Genomic DNA, 21,927 nt, shown 5'->3' with positions numbered 1-21,927 from the left:
TTTTTTTAAATAGTAAGTACATCAAACTTTTAATAATTGTGACATTGTCATTACCGGAAGTGTTAATTTTGTTATGACAACTACTCATAATTGTATAAGATATAGAAATTTAAAAATATTTTTTCCATTTACCCCACTTGACCCTATAGGTATACAATTTAACGTGATATTAGCAGTAATGTATTGAAATTTAAGTACCTATATTATGTGGTGGATTGGGCATGGAAATGTAATGTATTAAAAAAGTGCAGACCATACGTGCATGCATGCACCTAATTGTTTGCATTAATATATATTAAATTAAATTCCAATTAAACATGTGGGTATTACAATATTGACAAAATATGCGTTATAATGAAAAATGTTTCGGATTTGCAAAATCAATGATTAATGTTTTCCCAAAGAATGATCGGCCTCGGATTCGTAGCTAACCTAGCTTCATTTAAGACTAATTGATACAAAACATAGTTTATAAGATGTTTGCTATTCCAGGCCCCCGATATTAATAATATTGTCGTCATATTTAATATAATATTTTACAATGTCACCATAATATTATAACGTACGCGTTTCCTCCGGGTGCTGGCATTCGTGTCTGTAGACGAGGCTCGACTCCTCGTAGTCCTGGGAGGGAACGGCTCTTGTCCCGACATCGAAGTGATACTTGAGCTGTTTCGGGGGTAAAGTGGCGTGGTGACTAGACGGTTGGCGAGCAACCGGACCAAGAGCACGGGGTCCACGGTGCTAGCGGCGCATGCCACGAAAGTCTGCACGAACAGTGACGAACGGACGTCTGTCGGATACTTCTTTTCGGTCGTCCGTTGTTCTGATGACAACAACAGTGCACACAACCACGAGAATAAACAAAAAAATACGGAATAAGCATAACCAATGTAATACGTCATTATATTTGCACACCTACGTATTATTTTATGGAACGTAAATCATTTCGATGATAACTATTATTGTTATTAATAATAAACGGACAAAATATCTAAGTTCAATATGACCATACGGGATATATTAATATAATTGACACATGTAACACATCATAACATATACTTCACACCGACTTTCGACCGAACGTTCTACGGAACGCACTAGCGATGTACGGCACTCCGCAAGCATTTTACGGTCCTAAGCTCCGTCACAAGATACACACAGTCATATTATAATATGTGAGCTCATCGTATGGACTGAACATTGTGTACGAACGATACTCATCAATAGTAGAGGGGATACTATTTACATATCCATATATAAGAGCAATTCAAAAACAACTCAGCAGCAGTCTATCATAGTTAAAATCTCAAGACACATCGTTCACGCCAGTAAGTATGTATGTAGTGTATGTAGTGTATGTAGTGTATGTAGTGTATGTACAGTGTATGTAGTGTATGTATGTAAGTAGTATACACTGCGATATATTATGTTTACCACTCAAACGAGTACTTGCCGCCGTACGAATATTATGTGCTTACATTGGGTCATTCGAATATCGGGTATGGTCTTATAGGATTACCTTACTATTTTGTATTACTCAATCAAAATTACTTGTTACTTTATCTAATCATCTCATTGCCAAAATCATCATCATTTAATGTTATTGAATTGATTTAAGTTATAATATTTTTTTATCATTATCATTATTTTACCTATTTATATTTTAATCAATATAATATGAACTTGATGAAACTTCAGGATTTCAATTGGATAACTCCAATAATAAGGAGTTTTCGCAATCGTGCCCAAAGTTACGTAAAGTCCAAAATACGCTCCTAATACTAAGGTGCTCTTGAATTTCAACCAGGCTCAAAGGAGCTTTTGCGATCATATCAAGAGAATCTTAGATCCTAAGATGTTTATATATTATTAACAATACTATAAGTTAGAATCTATAAGTTAGAATAAATTGTATTAAACATAATATTAAGACAAGACAAACTTAACATCACAACTAACTAAATAATCAATAAAATCGATATCCACTAACCAACTTAACATTTAGAAAATAGCGCACATAAACGATATTCGACTACCCAAGTCAAATCATAGTATTTGAGAATATTGCGTAGGGCACAGTATTAACTTACTAGAGCACACTAACTTGCGCTTCAAACCTACTTAAAATTCAATTACGTTGCATACATCGTAGTAATATCGAACTCAACTCTGTGGAGACATATTATCCACGAATATATAATTTGTATATTGAACAATACCTAGGTAGTATATTATGAGCAAGGTTAGTGCATTATAATATGTTCACATAACGATTATTTTTATATCATACACATTAGGCTCAAACATATTGATATTATGTAATAAAATAGTGGAATAATGGATTTGCATGTGCACCCTTTACACTAACAAAATAAAATCCACCGATCGCAACCTTAAAATATGACGTCAGGACCCGTAAACACGCATAATATGCCACCCACATCGATTATAGCCCATCTTATAATATCATACTATAATATTATAATGTACAAATATTAATTTATCACACCGTTTAACACGTGCACCGCAGTAACAGTGGTGGTCGTGGCTTTTTCCCTTCAGAAGGACCACATTTCAACGCCCATATCGACCTTCCTGTACATACCGGGTTTACGTATTTCTCTACTTTATCCCCTTATAAACCATAAACCCGTACACCTATATACTTTGCTGAATTTTTTTTTACATTCTACTTCACTAACGTTATATTGTCACTTTCATTAATATTATTGTGCATTAATTAAAACTAAAACACTGCACGTCTCGATGACCATAATTTTATTACGCAATATCCAAGCGTATAAGTACCCGAGATTATGCGTTTTGGCGCGTTTGACTGAGAGCTCCGTATGATTTAGTTACTATATAGTGGTTAAATAAAAACAAATATGTTTGATGCACAATATACTATACTGTACCTACGTAATTCGATTTACCACACAGCGTGCTCTAATGCAATTTACTCTTGTATAGTTCTACTTGTGTTTAATCACATAAATTAAATTATTTTTACATACCATTATTTTGTAATAGACTATACGATTTTCCATTCAGTGACCAATGCAATGTGAAAACTTCAGACGGTGTAGCAGACTGACTCAATGATTGCTAAAAAATATTTTTTCAAGCAATTTATGGTTAGATGATTGTATTTTCAGTATATTGAATTTAAACATTTTATTTTCTAGTTTGGTTTATATTAACATTCGATGACATTTTGTCATATTTTATATTTTTATTGAGCGATACTTGAAATTCAAGTGTGGCAAAAATAAATGAATAGTTATCATTTTCTGAGTACCTAATCTAAATGAAATGTTGTGAAAAGTACTTTGAAACAAATGGTTTGATGTTATGATTTTTAGAATAATATAAAATCACAAATATTTATACCCATTGTATTTATATTGAAAATAAAAAATATTATGTTTAAAAACTATCAAAATACATGTTCTAAATGATATTGGGTTCGTTATTGTAATGTATTATAATTTTAAACTTAGAGACTTTCACTTAGCGTAACTAAAAGTGCACCATAAGTTAATTTATAATAATTAAAAATGATAAAAATTCAAATTAGTCTATACTTATGTACTTTATAGTTACTCTAAATATTAAATTTATTTTAAATATAACTAATAGATCAACATATTAGCTTACCTCAATCTCTTTTAACACGTTCATAATTGCAGTTTCTATTGATACGCCTAATAGCTTTGACTGATCTGAGTTCAATACAAAACTTGGAGATAAGGACGTCACAGCAATGTAGTTGTCTTCGTTTGATTTCGTTATAGGTGGATTTGGTTGTACATCTGCTAAAATATTATTAATTGTGATAATAATATCAAACATATTGTTTTACATAGGTACATTTTAACAAACGATAATAAAAATAAAAATATTTCTGCAAGAAAAATTCAAAATGGTATTTTTAATTATTTCATTAGGTTGAATTTTAAATTGAAATCAAATTTACATAAAAATGTAATAAACAATAATCCTAATTAGGTATTATTAATTTCAGCATCTTTTTAATAAAATTTAAAATGTGAAACCAAAGACTGAAAATGTCAGAAAATACAATAAAACAATAATACAATAGAATTACAATTTTGAATTATTTTAGTTTTAAATTTTAAATCTTTATTAAACATTATCACGGTTCATGATTTTTGCATAATTATAAATCATAAATATAATATAACACACAAAACACTTCAAGTTTAAAACTTAAAATTATGCATATATCAAATATTATATTTTATATTAATTATCAATCATAATATTAGTGAAAATTAATTCTACCGTAATTTAAACTTCAAACATTTACTACAAATAATATTGTTCACTTGAGAGTTTTTAAATTTTTAAATTATATTATTATATCATGTACCAGGTTAGAGGAAACAATTTAATTAAAACTTATCATTATAAGAATCATCAACAGTTTATGGAAATATGTGACGCATTAAACAACATTTCATCAAAATATAATCAGTGGAAATAGTTTTCTAAATAACAACAAAATAACAAAAATCGATATTGTTAAAAACGAGTAGGTACATTGAAAATGTCATTGATTGTTTCTGAACTTTTCTTTAGTTTTTCTAACATGGTTCTTCTACCCTAAACAGTATTATCAATTAACTTCACATTAAAACGAATACGCATGATCTTTAGTGTGCTTTTTTTGTGTAAACATAAATATGTAATTAGGTACGGTTTTATATTTGTATCCATGAAAGGAAATAGGAATATATTAGCTATTAAAATAAAAACATCACTTTCTACCGTGTAATACAATACAAGTAAATAATATTAAATACTTGAAATTTTAATTTTAAATAGCGTCAACACAAATATAGTAAGTACTTTTTTTACGAAAACTCTTCACTCCTTTTAAAATATAAAATATAATTTTTATTTTTATACAATTAATCTTTTTAAAAATATTGCGAAAATGTGTTAAAATAAAAAACTATTTTTGATTTTTGTCTTAACCACTTAAAATCATTAATTTTAACATTTTGAAAGTTATGTTCGTATTTTTAGAGAGATGACTTGTAAGTTCCGTAAAGCAAGTAAAAAGCACACAAAAAACTTTATTAGATCCTTACTAAATACTTCTTTTATGCATTAAAGAAAATCGTTATTCATTTTTATCACAAATTATTTACCACGATTCATTTTATTTTTTAAAAAATAAAATTATATATCCCAGAAATATTTGTGTTATTTGATAACAAGTCAAACCGATTTATATAATATCATTGTGATATTTAATATTAATGTCACCCCGATAACACCATTTAGTATATTGAATTTAAGTTCTCGGTTTACCTAGTATACAATATTCTACACTTAAAATGATTTTGCCGGATAATATAAAAAAAAAATTAATAAACAGGTCGTAATGAAATATTAACATATTATTAAAAACGTTTTAGAATAAAGTTAAAAATTAACAGTCCTCCACTATAAAAAAATTAAAAATTAAACCACAATGTTCATATTAAAAATAAAAAAACACCAACTATCCTAGAAATATAGATTTAATAATAAAATACAATAGAATTTTAACATGAAAAAAAAAACGGGAAATATTACTTTAGTCTTTTGTTGCGTAACTTCAGTAGTATAGCTGAACCCTATCTTTACACCGTAAATAAATAGCTTTTGACTCAAAGTATTGTGATATCTATAGAAATAATATTAAAGATAATATAGAAGCAACAATTATTCAAACATCCTTAAATGAAACCTTTGTGTTATAATATATTCAACATTTGAAGTTCATATTTTATGTGAGCCTTGTAAAATGACGTGATTTAAGTATGTTGAGTATTTCAAAATATATTTTCCAAAATAACAAAAAAAAAAACACAAAGAAAATGTTTTTAAAGTAACGTTTGATATTCGAATTAGGTGAAATTCCTACTTTAAAATGCATGCTTTCAATTTTTAAACCAGTGATTAATTTATAAGTCAAAGCATTTGACGAGGTATGTCATCACATTTTTACCAAAATCCTATTTTGTTATCTTATATTTTGTCACAGATAACTCCAAAAAGAAAAGTATTTTTAACTTTTACTAAAAATAATTATTTATATGGCGAATAACATAATGGACCCTGACCTTAACATTGATACATATTTTATACGTACTGGTCTTGTTCAAATTATTAAATTATAGTTCTGATTATAATATGGATAATGGTATCGTTGTTTAGGATTTTAGGAAGACGTACCAATTTCATGCATTGAAAAATCAAAAACGGAAATAATTTGAAAATCGAATATTTAAACATCGCTTACCTTGAAACATGTCAAAAATCGAAATATTGATTCGGTATGAGAATCCCAAGTAAACCAATACCCTAGCCGCGTGATGTTTTACGTAGCGGCCATATTTGTCACTGTGGTTCGTATAATACCATTCGTCAGATGGCAGTAGCAATTGATTCAAAATGGTTGGGATTTCCAGATCTATCAGCTCCCGGTGATGTTTTGTGTTCAGTGCAATTGATGCTACAATTTGCAACACCAACACGAGTAATTGCTGAAAGTTTTAATTGCACAAAATTGATAAAGTCTTAATTAGTATAAATTAATAGCATATTATACACCCGAACCGGGTTACCAGCTACTAGGTAGGTATGTACACGATATCATGGTAGGTATAATATTCCAAGTTTTGCTCGGAACATTAAGCTAAATAATAATGTACACGGTCAGCTATTATGGGTAGGTAGTGAATTTAATGGTAGACTCTATCAATATTTCTGGTTGTTGGGTCGGGTAGGTGAGTGGTCGTAGATGTGCAGCGAAAACACAGAAATACCAAGGGTTTGCGATAAGTTCTTGAGATTTACAATGCAAAATGAAGTCCATTATATTTCGATTTAAAAACGTTAAATTGGCTTAATTGTGTTTTTTTGTTTTAAATAAAATGAAACAAATATAATATTTGAACTAATAAAAAACAACTGCACTTTTGTCATAATACTGGTCCGAAGATGCAATCAAGCAAAATAGTAATATACGATAAAAATATTATTCAAGCATGTAATTATTAAAACATAAATAAACAGTCACAAAAAATACCAAAATCACTACCCACCTATTATTTTGTTTGTCAAAGGATGGATCAACGCAAAGTATATGCCTACGCTTAAACTTCAATGACACATTTTAACGTACTTCCATTAAATAGGACAATTTATTAGTGAATGCTTTTATTAATACTTATGTTATTCTCTCTATTATTAAGTAATTCTGGTGAAAATATAATGAAGTAGGTTTTTTATAGGTAGTTCATACTTTATTTATTGGAAAAAAAAATTGGAAATAAAACCATTCTGTAATTTATTCTATAATATTTATAATTATTTCAGCGATAGTATTATTTACTAATAATATTAATTTATTCTATACCAACGAAAAATATTTTAGGTTTTTTCATCTTCGATCGCAATGCATATTTGATTTAAAATATTATTTGTATTGCTATGAACTACTAAACCCACTTTTCTTATTTAATATTTATTTGAACATATCTAACCTCAGTATTGAACATTTAAACAATATTACATAAGTACCTAACCTACCGCCTGCAGTACTATATTCTGAGAAACTTAAATACCTATACAGCCTACAGAAGTACAGACCCATGATGAGAAATGCATTATTACGACGGCTATAAGAGCATGCTCAATAAACAATGGCTTACATTTTGAATAATAAAATCTATGAGATAAATGTAAGCCATAAGAATAGAATATGTTTTAAAAATATAACATGATGTGGGTATTTCTAGTTTTTACAACAACGTTGTCATTTTCAGCGATTATCGCAGACTAACCATTCTTCACCAAATACATCCTCCTTATAGGTAAAAAGTTTTAATCTACCGATGACGTAATATTTATATGCCTCGTCACATTTTTATAACTTCTTGTTTCGTTCGTAAAAAAAGAAAATTATTATGCAAGTGATTTATTTAGAAGCATTTTGTTTTTTATTTATAAACATTTTTAAAGATTCCTCAATATCTTACAATTCTTAAAAGGTATTTAAATATGAAAAGCTTGTATCACAATGGTCGTTATAAATGGAACATTATTTACCCTTTTTAACACAATGTTTTATCTTTATAATTTAATTTAAATATTTGAATGGAAACTGAGTAATTTTGTTTAGTTAGGTATTCAAAACATATTATTTTTAATATCCAACGAATAACATTCATAGTTTAATTTTAAATATTTTAACAAACAAATTATTGCATCAACAACACTTTTAAATAAAGTTGATTTTAAATTAATATGATCGACTAAAATGTAAAAGCATTTACACTCAGTATCACTGATAGAAAAAAAATGTCTGATTATTTATTTTTTTTAATATAACACTATAACCTCTCGTGATTTTTTTTATTTATGAATATTGTAGGTAGCATATAATACATAGATTTACAATGTTCATTTTTCTCACGTTTATTACCCATTGTGATATTCAATTATAAAATAATCTGTTTAATTTAACGAAAAAAAAGATTATTGTAAAGTATAAACTTATAGTGTTGTGATATTGTAAATAAAAAATTGAAACCGTATACACTTACATGAATATAATACAAAATTATATTATGTAAAATTCAAAATAATAATGAATTTTGTCATTTTATAAAAAAAAAAGTTAACATTGAATATTTTAATTATGTTCGGAAGTATTCTTAGGGCTTCTGCCACTGTTTAGACTAGGTACATAAATAATAAATAGCCTTTATTTACAAAAATATGATGATTTTTTTCTGAGTTTTGAATCTTTGTAAATATTTAAATCGTTTAGTTTTAATCAATATAAATTACATGTCTAATATCATTATGCACCATCATAGCATATATAATTAATTCGTTTGTTTACTTTTCAAAAATGATTATATACTAAGTTGTACAATATTATTTAAAATATGAAACTTTTGAAAATACTTATTCATTATAATATCTAACCCATAGTAGTTTAGTCTATCTATATTTAAGTCGGAATGAATAAATACTATCTAAATATTATATTTTTTATAGTATAAAAAGTTGTAATATTAGTGATGCATTTAAATATAATTATTATTTTGATTGTGTTATCATGTTATCTATAATAAATAAATCATACGTAATACAAAGTTTTACTGCGTAAAACGTAAACGTTTTCAACTTTATAAGCGTTGTTTGCATAAACAGATCACGACTATAATAAGGAGTATTTTATTTTATCTCCAATCTTAAACTTGTTCTTCTTCTTTAACAACTTTGTAAAATCAATTTTTAATATTTTCATACTATGAGACTGTAATTAACGTATTTATTGCCGTACCCGCTAGACTTATCCCCATAAAAACTTCCTAAGTTATAATGAATAAAACATTAAAAATAAAATAAACACTAAGTTGTACTTAATGGAAATAATATTATATAGGTATAACTACCTATTGTTTTCCAACTGTCTAAAAACATAATACCTACACAATATTACTATAACGGTACCTAAGTAGGCATATAGAATGCGTTTCACTTGCAGGTTTACACTGACTGTCGTTGATATAGGTAGCTCATTATCAACATTGTACCTACTTACACGCCGTTCTCTACTTTATGCATAAAAATATTATCACTTATCTCAGTTCACGTTTAACGACCTCTGTCACAACTGTAACACTGTAATATTTAATGTAGTTACTGACCGGATCGTTGGTAGATTCCAGCGAGGCAGCCAAAATTTTTAGATGCGTTTCCTCCACGAGCTTACTTTTTACATCATCATTTAGCGACATGAATAGCAATGTCCGAGCGCTCAGTATCTGCAAGCAATGGTAACCGCAATGACTGGATCTAAACCATAGTAAAGGCGTCATCAATAATTACAATTTACTATAATAATATTATTTTTATTATTGGTTTATAATATTAAACATTTTTAATAGTATTGACTTCAAGCCGTTATGGTGAGTATTTATATTGTTGTACGAACCTTTGGCTCGGTGGACACAAACGTTTACTTCCAATCACTCTTTTGTAAAGGGTTTGAGAATTGTGCAACACGTTGATAATCGATAAGACGTTAGCGGTGGATAAAATATCTGAAATATTAGAAATTGGATTATTGTATTTGATCAATAACTGCAAATATTGTGGACTCCTCGTTTTGTTTAAATTTAAATTGGTACTCACCAATAACGCTTTCGCTAGTATCCATATTCGTTTTTGAGTTTCCAGTCTTGTTACTGAATGCCTGATCGCCGATGAAATAACGCCACATTGACGTCAATTTCTTATTAGGACCACCCAGTTTTGTTTTATCATCACCAATACTTGAATCATCTTTACTCGATTTGTATTTGTTCATCCTTAGAACAAATCATTCACAAACGAATACATTTAAAAATTTCAATGCAAATGAAGAATTTTTCAAATTTTCATTTTTTAAATTAATTCTTTAAAGTCTTATTTATATTGTATTTTATTTATTCAAGCTTAACAAGCTTAATGACATACATTGTATCTAACCACAAAATTATTTTAAATATGAAAATGTATGATTGGGATAAAAGAAATATAAACAGGTGATATGTTTCTCATTCGAGTCGATATCGATGTTGACATAAAAATTATACTTTTAAGCAGCATTATATTGCTTTTTTTTAAATATTTCACACAAGATTTGTTTGGAAACAAGAATCAGAAATACAGAACATTATAAACCTAAGTGATAACGTACTTACGAAACAATAAACGATAAAATAACAATAAATACAAGTTGGATTTTTATCTTGCAAATTACATCACATGAAATTGTACAGAAATGTTTTTTTTTTATAAACCACTAGTTTGTCCCAATTCTATATAGTTAATAATACTCTAAGGATTCGTATCTAAAGCAGTGCACCTAAGTTAATATTAATAATTATTATTTACATTAATTTACAACCGTCAATCGTGTAACACACTCAACAGACCAATACCACTCGTACTTTAAAAACACGACGACAGAACAGAATAAAATAATATATTATTATAACAAACGCATAGTATTTAATAAAGAACTGTCGGTAATTTGTTTTCGATGGCAAGGGATGACTTCGGTGTTTTAAATTCAGCCCAACAATTTGTTATACCAACTTGTGCGAGTTAACATGTGTAAACATTAGACCAATCACAAACTTGATTTTTCAGATGAAAAAAATTTTATGTGTAAACTGAGGCCTCTTGTTTTTAAGCTACCACGTGTAACATATTATTATAATAAGCTAATTTCAATTTTTGTTTTGACATTCTGAGAATCTTAAACATTAGGTATTTTAAGTCCAGAAAACACAAAGATAAGGTAACAATTATCAATACCTACTAATAATGTTTAATCAATTATAATTATAATTTTGTTTAATAATTCATGAACATTTATTATTAATCAATACCTATAGACAAATGTATACAATTTATTTTCTACTTTAAAATAGTAGGTTTATGTACTTGACAGTATATATATTTTTTTTATTCAATTGTATAATTGTGCCATTCATTCAACGTAGGTATTCATTAGTTTATAAATCGATAGTGTTGTATTATATGACTTTGTGCACTATAAGACATTATTTGTTGTCAGAAGATTAAATCAGGTCATGTAAAAAGGTAATACTGGGCTAAGTTTACATTTTCTCGATGACTTACTCCTTTAAAAAACCAAACAAAAAAGTGTTTTATTGTACATGATTATATTATAAATGTTACCAACAATGACAATTATTATTTTGTTTTATAAAAGTAGTATTATTGAATACAATCATGTCTACTAATAGTTGTTTCGAATACGAACAACGGTTAATTCTTCGTGTTCTACACAAAAGTTGTTTCTGGCTTCAGTCTTCAATGTAGTTCGAAATAGTACCTATCTAATACCTACATAGGTATATATACTCATTTATCTAGTATAATGAGATCACTAACCAGTAACCATTCGTGTATATTATTATACATTATTTTTTTTTTGTAGTCATAAATCTTAATGAATAAATAATAATAATAAATAATCATAGCATATCATAATCATTATTAATGATGATATATATTTTATCCGGTTATACTTGGTTTGTAAAAAAGAAGCAATCGGTGGGCGTAGCAGCCCAGGAGTAATTGTTACGAATGAAATTCGGGCCCTGAAACGTTGACTTGAGCATATTATTATAGACAAGTACCTATCATAGAAACCGGCAATTTTTTTTTTTTATTTGACACCAGTTCAACCTTAAACCAGTCGTCGCACTAAATTATAATATTAGATAGTATCTTTATTGGACAGATGAATTTGACATGGTCAAACGTTGTGACCGTTATATTATTTCATTCGACTGTGCACACTGCACCTGTTTCCCGAAGTGACATGGCCGTGTGTTGCATGGCTCTACTTTTTTGTCAGTTTATCGGATGATAACCTACCTATCACCTACCGATGACACGCAAACACCGGACATGAGCAAGCGGCTGTGACTACAGCAGTATCGACTGACACAGAGGGACACTTATTTAGCAATCCACGTGTACACATCGACATACATTTCCTGCGAATTTTACATTCCTAATAGAATTTTTCCCTGAAGTCTATTTTACATTCAAACCGAGATTGTGGACGATCCTTGAACAATAATTCATCCTTTTTTCATTTATTAAATGTATTAGTGTGTTTTAATTAAGCTGCTATGTAAAATCTAGTGAGTGCTGCTATAGCATTACGCTGTGGCGTATTTAGGGAAGAGGAGCTCACCGTGACGATTGCAACAGGAGCCAATTTCTGAGTCCTATAAGGCAGCGCCGTTGCTTGAGGTTCAAAGTACCAAATACCAATGATACATTATAACTTGACTATCTACCAGTTACGTTAATAATGTTTTAATTTAATATGCATTAGTAAAATGTTTGTGAAAATAAAATGAAATATATAAAGTTGAGTATCAAAAGTAACATTTTGGTTACATACCTTCTATTTTCATCACAAAAATTACTACGAAAAATGGAAAAAAAATTAAAAGACCTGAGTTATGACCAGAAGTTTTTTTTGTAAAATATCTGAGTTGTTGCTTGAATCCGCGATTAATATTTACCATTTTATGATATGTCTATCATACCTATAGTATTCTCTGTGCTATTTAAAATTAATGAAAGTTGACAATCATAATATAGGTTTATAACATAACATTATAAAAATATTTTTATTTTTTTTCATAATTTTAAGACAGATCTATCATATTATTATATTATCGTCGACAGTTTAATAATAACAAATTTGAGTTCATAAAAAAAATATTAAACAAGTGTTTACTAGTTACATAATATTAATTTAAACAAAAATTGTATGACAATAATTTAAATTAAAAAAATATAAATCAACATTCTGAACTTATCCATGGTTATAATGTTACAGACATACTGTGTTCAATTGAAAAGAAAAATGAAGTTCCAGTAAAATAATATTTATATTTATTAGTATTGCACTAGTATTATTGTAGTACTTATAATATTATGTATTATGTTCATACAATAATTGAAATGCATGGAGTTGTGTATTGCAAAAAATAGTAAATTATACTAAAATATAGTTTAATACATAGTATTATAAACGATTTAATATTTCAATACACATGCAATATAGTTTATTCAATTTACTAAGTATTGGTAGTGAAACTGTGAAAGTAAATCTGTTATACACAGTAAAGGTAAATTGTGAATTGTGAATTTCTTCAAAACCAAGAATATTTGAATATTTTTTGTGTGGAATCGTATTAATTTTTGTTTAACTGTAAGAATTGCGCAGTTGTGTTATATTCCATGCTCCTATCAAACTAATTTTAGAAAAAACAATTAGATACCTCCAATATTTATCTCAAATCAAAATCTCGACTAAAACCTTTTATGTAAATCACTCGTAGTTATCGTCGTACATAACAGATTTCACTTAAAAAACACTTTAAAAAACGTCGAAGCTTTAGCTAAAAATTATTCTGACTAATGACTTTTGATATCACACATATTCTTCATACCAAGATGAGGTCACGATAGAGTAGTGTAAAAATAGTCAATATCATGGGCACGCTCAAATTTACCACGCTCCTGTAAAAAGCCAAACGACGTCCCGCCTACTACTGCGGGTTGTCAAGGAAATCATCACGCAAACTTCAGGTGGTACCAAATCTATAATCAACTGAAAAAAAGTCGAAAACCATCTCCAAGATATCTCTCCCTAAAAAATGTATATGTACCCTCTTCTACAAAAATGTAGGGTATAGGAAACCTCTCCTCCATCTTAACACAACCTCGCATATCTCTTACTATAAAGTCACATCTAGTGCCAAACCAAATCCATCAACACCCACCCCTTAGAAATTAAATCAATAATAACACTCTTATATCACAGTAAATAACAGTCATCACACAATTAGTTTTAAAAAAAATGGAAAATAATTTCACCCATAACTTTCTCTCTTTCCTCCTCTGGAATTGCAATGGAATTGCAATGGTATTCTAATTCATACTAATGAACTGAATGCACTTGTTTATGATACATTAGGAGACAGCCTTTTTTCATAATTTAACCTCACTAATCACTGATCACATCCAATCAGGCCGATGATACTACGTTTCAGTCTCTAATTTTATTATTGTATTTATTCAATAAGATCTTCCGAATTACAATACAAATTATTGACAATTCTGTATAATTTCTACCCAAATAAACTATATCCCACCCATAATAACTACTGTCTAATGTCCACCATAACATAAAATAATAAACGAACAATTAAAACAATTTTTTTAAATATCTAGACCATAAGCTTATAGTCTGCGGAGAAATTAATGCAAAACATCCTCACTGGGATTGGTAAAACAGCAAAATGCATGGTAAAAAGGTTTTACATATTACGATCTTCTTTGAACTAAACCAAATTCACTATCCCTCTAACTCAACTTACTGGCCTTCTTTTCTATAGCTACACCGAAAACTGTAACACCCTTTACACTGATCACACAGCTACCATCTCACTCACAACTCTTCACAACCAATTTAAATATACAGGTCTAATAAAAACATCACTAAAAACTAGTACTACTAAATAAAAAGATTTCTTAAGATAATCTTAATAAAACTCTACTAAAATCATTTTGGATGTATGCCCACACAGCATTTGGGAAATGATAATATTTTGTGAATATTTTGGATTGCTTGAATAATGAATAACAAAATATTAGACTATATGATTGCACAAAAATGTTGACTTAATATTTTAATAATGTTTCCATGAAAATATTTTTTGAAAAAATATGATTCAAATGTTTTGTTAATGTATTTTTCAAATGTGAACTTCTTTGCCAAAAAATATAAATAAAATATTTCCTTCTAATTAACGCAACTTTTTCAAATATTTTAACAACTATATTGTTTTCGTGAAAATATTTTTACCATAGTTGGGAAATATTAAAATGCTGTGTGGGTGGTGTCCAATTTTTGAGCTCCACAAAAATATCAAATCGAAGCATAATACAAATAACTTAAAATAAAATCTTTCGCTTAATAACAAAAACATATTTTTATGTCTCAAATCAAAGTTAGTGAACTCAGACCAAAAAATGAATACAGTTATAAAAATGACTATCAAATCCTGCACACATTACAACAACTCACTCTACGAACACCCAAATATCCTAGCAATAAATCTATACGGTTTGTATAGATTAATGTTCGTAATTCCATCAAAATACTGAAAATAAAATAGTGACGTCCCCGTCCAACCTAACCCTATAGACTATAAACTACCACCCAGGAGTGACATTAGGAAACGGTTACTCTTCTCAAGCCTTCTAGCTAAACTAAGTTACTATATTACATAGGTTTACTGTACACAAATTTAAAGGATTGTTTATTTTATAAAAAAAAGTACAACAAAATATCATTGTGAATATAAAATAATAAAATATTTTATGACAAAAAGTTTCAGACTCCTACGAATAATTTGTTTTGAATTTCAACAAAATAACTAAAATCGTTTTTTTTTAATATCCAATTTTTTAAAATGTGAAATATAAATGTCTACAAAAAGAAATTGAGCAAATGTATTTTTTATGACTTATACGTTTCTGTAAGACAACTTTTCAGGAACATTTAATTAAATTTAGCTATATTTTAAGCTTCGAAATGACACATTGTTTATATTTTTGACTACAGACTAATTTCCAAATGTTCGTGATTTTGACATTTTTTTTATGAATATTGATAACTTTGAACATAATAATAAAAAGAAATAGTGATTATGTATTTTCAATACTTTTAAATTGCTATTGCAAAACTTGTATGTAATTTTTTAGTATTAAGTTGTCAGCTTTTTTACCAAGCATAATATGATTTGCTATCAAAACATATAAAAAAGAAAAATAATAAAAATGTAATATGTTTATAAATAGCTTAAAATTAGTCGAACCTATTGGAATTCGTATCACGCAGTTAAAGCTTATATACATATTTGGTAAACATTTCAAGTTAGGTATTTAATTTCAACAGTGTAATTAGTTTCATTTCAACAACAATTTATGATTTTGTCAAAAACTGGATATGCATAAAAATTCCTGGTTTTCCCTAAACATTTAATGTGTTGTCCGAATATGTAAAAAGTACTGGGAATTATTTCTTTTGACTTCACAAAAAGTACGAACTGAATAAAATTCTTTAACAAAAACCATTCAGAATGTTTAAGATCCTTAAATTTGCTCTACTATAAAACGTGTACACAAATGCAAAAATAATAACACACATCATCGAAAACTAATACATTCATATATCCACCTAGAATATAAAACCTCTTGTGTATAAAAACATAATATTTTTGAATTTGTAATATATTTTATAAATATTGTAAATAAGATTTTAAACGCAAAATGTGAGGTTAGTGTTCACAAATTAATTAATTATTTCTTTAAAGTTTATCATGGCATTTAACATCAGTTTTCTTAGGAATATGTATTCATGTTTTAATTTAATTATTAATAACAAACACCACAAAAAAGTTACTAAATATGAATACAGAATAAGCATAAATTATGCTATCATATTATCATGCTAATATGACGTATTTACCTCGAACTAAAAATTGTAATTTTAATTAAATGCATATACTTCAGGAAAACATAGGTAGACTGTCATATATTTGATAAACATCATAAGTAATATTATGGTCTGAGATAAACCAAAATGCACGTCATACACAGATAACAGTAAGTTTAAAACTACAAAGTCTTAGAGGTCTTGGTATTATTTGCAATAGTCTCAAATGAATTAAATTTGCAACAAGAGTATTATTTTAGGTAGGTAATACAAAGCTCTACTTACCAGCTTATTAAAATATGTATACTGAGTGATTGTTTTACAGTAAACACTCACTATCTAAAAAAGTATTCGTTTCTTAAAATATATTTTTTACATAACTTTAAGTGTAATTTCTAAAACTACAAAAAAATTATAATATTTTAGGTTTTTACTGTTTTATGTAACATAATATGAGTTAAATTACATATTTTTTTGGATGATGCTTTTTCACAAACTGCTATGAATAAAAATCAAATATCGATCGAATAGTTAATTATTTTTAAGGTTATAATTTAGTAAAATAGTACCTAGACCAATGTATTCCATGGAACTCTTGTGCTAACAACTCCACCCATCTAAACTATAAATACTTATAAGTTAACTATACCTTACTAGTCTGAAAAGTGATTTTTAATATTAATGTTTATTCTCAGAAAAATGTTCTTGGTTGGAATATGAAATTAAAAATGTAGATATTATTAATATTGTAGATTGAACAAGTAGAATTACTTTTTGAATGGTTATGATAAAAATTGTAAAAAAATTATGTTAAAATAATTTTTTTTTTCTTCAAAATTGTCATTACTTTTCGAGGTAATAATTGTTTTGTGTTAAAATAATCACCCTAAAAATATAAGTTATAATCAAGCGAATAAGTTAAATAATATGTAAGCTAAAAAACAGACCTAATGTCTTCAACAATCTAGTAAAAACACCACGATCTTCGCAACTGAGTGGGCCATAGAAAATATTTTATTGTTTTCCACTCAAATGCCTTATTCTAAAATTAATCAAAAGCAGATGTTTGATCAAAACTAAAGCTAGTGAATAATTAACGAGCAAACGTCATCTCAAACTAGATTTGATTGACAAAATTGTAACGATCGTATGGATCCATGTTTGTTTAATGTTTGATTTCTGAGGTAAAATAAATTGAATTCGCGATCATATTATAAATAGTTGATACAATATTTTAAGAATACAAATACTGTCAAGACTTACGGAATAACAAATACCAAACTAGTTCTTTAACAAAATATTTTCTTCAGTAAACATATTGTTTTTCAAACTTGAAAACGGGCATGGATACTGTAGTAGGTATTTAATATTTATTCGCTACTGCCTACTATGCTACGGAAGGAACTTAATTAATTTAACACTATATTTTATACGTATAGGTAATACAGTAGTACAATAATATGTACAAGTGTTTTTTTGGAAGTTATTACAGGGTTGATCAATGGGCATTATTTGTATTTCTTGAATTAGGTATCTAATTATATTAAAAAACATTATTATTTAATATAATACTCAAATGATAAAAGTGCGTTAAATAAATTATGCTAAATTATAATATGGAAAAACTTACTCCGATACGTAGTGTGGATGGAGTAAATATTCAGATTCAGAAGCTTTAGTAAAAGACACGTTGTATTGTACGGAGATATCAATAACTCTATTGATTATCGTCATTGCTGTAAACTGGACATGTTGAATCTCTTTAAGTGCACTTAAACACACTTTTATTACCGAACAAAGGACCACACTCAATTCTTCTTTTTTCCCTTGCTCTCCAAATTCCTTAACCGCAACCTGAATTACATTAAAAATAATAATACACATTAATTTTTAAAAAGTAGTTATTTCTCAAATCCGAAAAACAGATACGTTGGTAGTACACTAATGAATCTGGACCGGAGAATTTAAATTTACTTAGGTTTTTGTGATCAGTATTATATAAACATGAACACGTTCAACGCTAAGGTTGTTTTATTGACGAAAATTGGCATTGTCGCATTTTATTTACAATGTTGTAAATTATTTACAGAATATAATGCATATTAAATTTAAAATATATTATTATTGAATTGTATTTGTATTGAACCATTGACAAAAAAAAAATACTAAGTCTTACTTGATTTAATATATTCTGTAATTTTATATTATTTAAATTTATATTGGTAGGTCATATTATAATATATATATAATATATTACAAATTATTTTATAATCAAAAACTAGTTTATTGTATTAGGTATGTATTTTATGATGATATTTTTCAAATAAATAGATTGCCCAAACTTTACTCTATAATCGTTGTATTTTATTATTTATAAGTGCTTGTATTTCAGGTCAGTTATGTTTTTATTTTTAAGTTAATAGGAAATAGTTTATTATTGTAATTATTTGGTTAGCAAATTACAAAATATAATCCATTTGTAATTATTACATAATATAATTATTGCTACTATAATCTATAAATCCTAAAGTCGAGATATAAGACATTATAACGGAAAGTAAGTAAAGTATTTTTTTTTTTCATAATTATTAATTTTATACTAAATTAAACCATTAATTTTCATTATATTTAATAAAACTATTACTAAAAATAAATTTAATATTTATTCTTACTTATATTTAGATGTATTTATTCACGCGGATTATATAAATAACGATAATTTTTTACAATATACATTATTTTTTTAATATACGCATGACTACATGTGTACGAAAAGAGAATATTTTACTTATTTGAGTTATATTGATGCTTAAATATACCTTCGTTAAGATGTCACCGTCATTTTACATAGTAGATATGCGAATTAATATTACTACACTAATATGTATATTATATTCAATGATATTAACATAATATTAAGAGTTAGAATTGATTAGAATTCACCATAAATTAGTGTTTCTATGAAAATTAATATATTTGGAGTGACGCATAATCCATATTAAAAATAACAATTATATAATATTTGATCAGTTAAACACCAATTCCCTAACCTTAGAATTAACAATATTACTGTGTGAACACCTACAATAATAAATACTATTTAATACTCGAAGCACATTAAAAAATATTTTATTATAATGTATCATTAATCTATTATGTTTCATCTTAGTCGTAGATTTGCCTTTGAATGCAAGCATAATATTTAAAATTAATTAAAACCAAACCTTTACTTAATATTCTTAGAAGGATATGATATATTTTTATTATATTATAAAAACTGATTTGTATATAAAAAAAAATAAACTTACGTTCAAAATTGTCTTCAAAAGACTTGCAGTATGACGGAGTGACAGATCATAGTTAGCTTGTAAATATTTCAATATAAGCACAATGTAGTTGTTCAGGCCATGCAAAATAAAACCCAAGCATTCTACGTTGCCAGAAAGATGAGAAATCACTTGAAACTTTCTTTCTATATTGTATAACCTGAGTGCTTTTGAATTTTTGTGTTTTATACCTGCATAAGAATAAATATTATATTATTAAAAAAAACAAAACAAAAATTGCCATTGAATAATTACATAGGTACCTATCTATTACAATAATACGCACAATGCATTGATTCTAACCATTTAGTTATTATAATATTATCATATTAGATTCGAAAGACTACATTTTTGATGCGCCACCTATTTGATCTAGATTTTTTTATAAGTGTTTTATTAACTACATTAGAAAAATCTTTTGACCAAAATAGTTTTTAAAGTTTTTTTTAATGACACTCGCTTTTGCTATTGCTAATTTTTACGATCTCGTAGGAAATAATATTTATTAAAATGTAAAATTAACACAATTCAAATATAAAACAAAAATTATTCAACTTCGATTAACACATTTAAAGTTTAATTACGCTAAAAGTTTCATATTATAATATCAAGTTCTTTTTTCAATTAAGATTTGAGTATAAAAATAATTTATATAAATTGACAAATAAATTATAGTAATACAATTATTTGCTAATATAACTTGGGAAGTCACTATACTATATAGTAGATGTCGAAAGTAATATTAAAAAAAAGTCCGAGGAAAAAGTCCAGACAAAAGTCAGGAGAAAAGTGGTTCGATTAAACAGAAAAGAGTTCGACGTTATTTTTTTTTTATATGTCTTAATTGTTCTGTATACTTAAGACCAACTTACTAGAAACAGCTTTACGCAATATTTTATCATCTAAACGTATAGTTTTTATTCATAATAATAGGTAAATGTATAATTGATAATTATGACTAAAACAAATTTTTTTAGGAATAAATAAAAAAATATATTTTTATGTCATTTTCTCCTTAGACTTTTATCGTTTACAGTTAAAAATCTAGGAACTGTATCCACTATAAAATATATCTTTGGTCACAAAAAAAAAAAAAATAACAAAATACACCTCATTGTAAAACTAGCACCTAGAGTAATTGCTCCACTAAGTTTATAAACTTAATAATATATTTACCCAGAAAAAATATATAGATAATTATTGTAAAATTATTTTAAAACAATACCGAAAATTGAATAAATATCTCAAATCTATAAAATATTATATCGATATAACACCGGTTATCTTTTTATCTATTGATGCTAAAAACTAGTTACTGTAGGTAACTAAATACTAGACACAGTGTTGAAGTTAATAATTATTTTTAATTTTAACGTTAGTATTACCTTTATAATTAAATACATCGCAATACGTAATTTAACCATATGAAAACAATTTAGAATCAAAAAAGTACAA

General features: G+C 27.1%; 1 protein-coding gene across 1 annotated transcript in view; it reads right to left on the bottom strand.

Annotated features, from left to right (window-relative positions):
* LOC132933939 (uncharacterized) overlaps positions 1 to 21,927 on the bottom strand; it is a 292,866-nt gene that overhangs the window by 58,730 nt on the left and 212,209 nt on the right. The window contains exons 12-20 of the mRNA XM_061000219.1: positions 20,455 to 20,663; positions 18,777 to 19,000; positions 10,234 to 10,409; positions 10,034 to 10,142; positions 9,747 to 9,894; positions 6,323 to 6,566; positions 3,664 to 3,821; positions 3,021 to 3,111; positions 567 to 826 (exon numbers count right to left, since the gene is read on the bottom strand). Of these exons, the coding sequence (XP_060856202.1) occupies positions 567 to 826; positions 3,021 to 3,111; positions 3,664 to 3,821; positions 6,323 to 6,566; positions 9,747 to 9,894; positions 10,034 to 10,142; positions 10,234 to 10,409; positions 18,777 to 19,000; positions 20,455 to 20,663 (1,619 nt within the window). The remainder of the gene's footprint in view (positions 1 to 566; positions 827 to 3,020; positions 3,112 to 3,663; positions 3,822 to 6,322; positions 6,567 to 9,746; positions 9,895 to 10,033; positions 10,143 to 10,233; positions 10,410 to 18,776; positions 19,001 to 20,454; positions 20,664 to 21,927) is intronic.

This window comes from Metopolophium dirhodum, chromosome 1, assembly GCF_019925205.1.
Source record: "Metopolophium dirhodum isolate CAU chromosome 1, ASM1992520v1, whole genome shotgun sequence".
Lineage (NCBI taxonomy): Eukaryota > Metazoa > Arthropoda > Insecta > Hemiptera > Aphididae > Metopolophium > Metopolophium dirhodum.
This window is presented reverse-complemented; position numbering and strand designations above follow the sequence as displayed.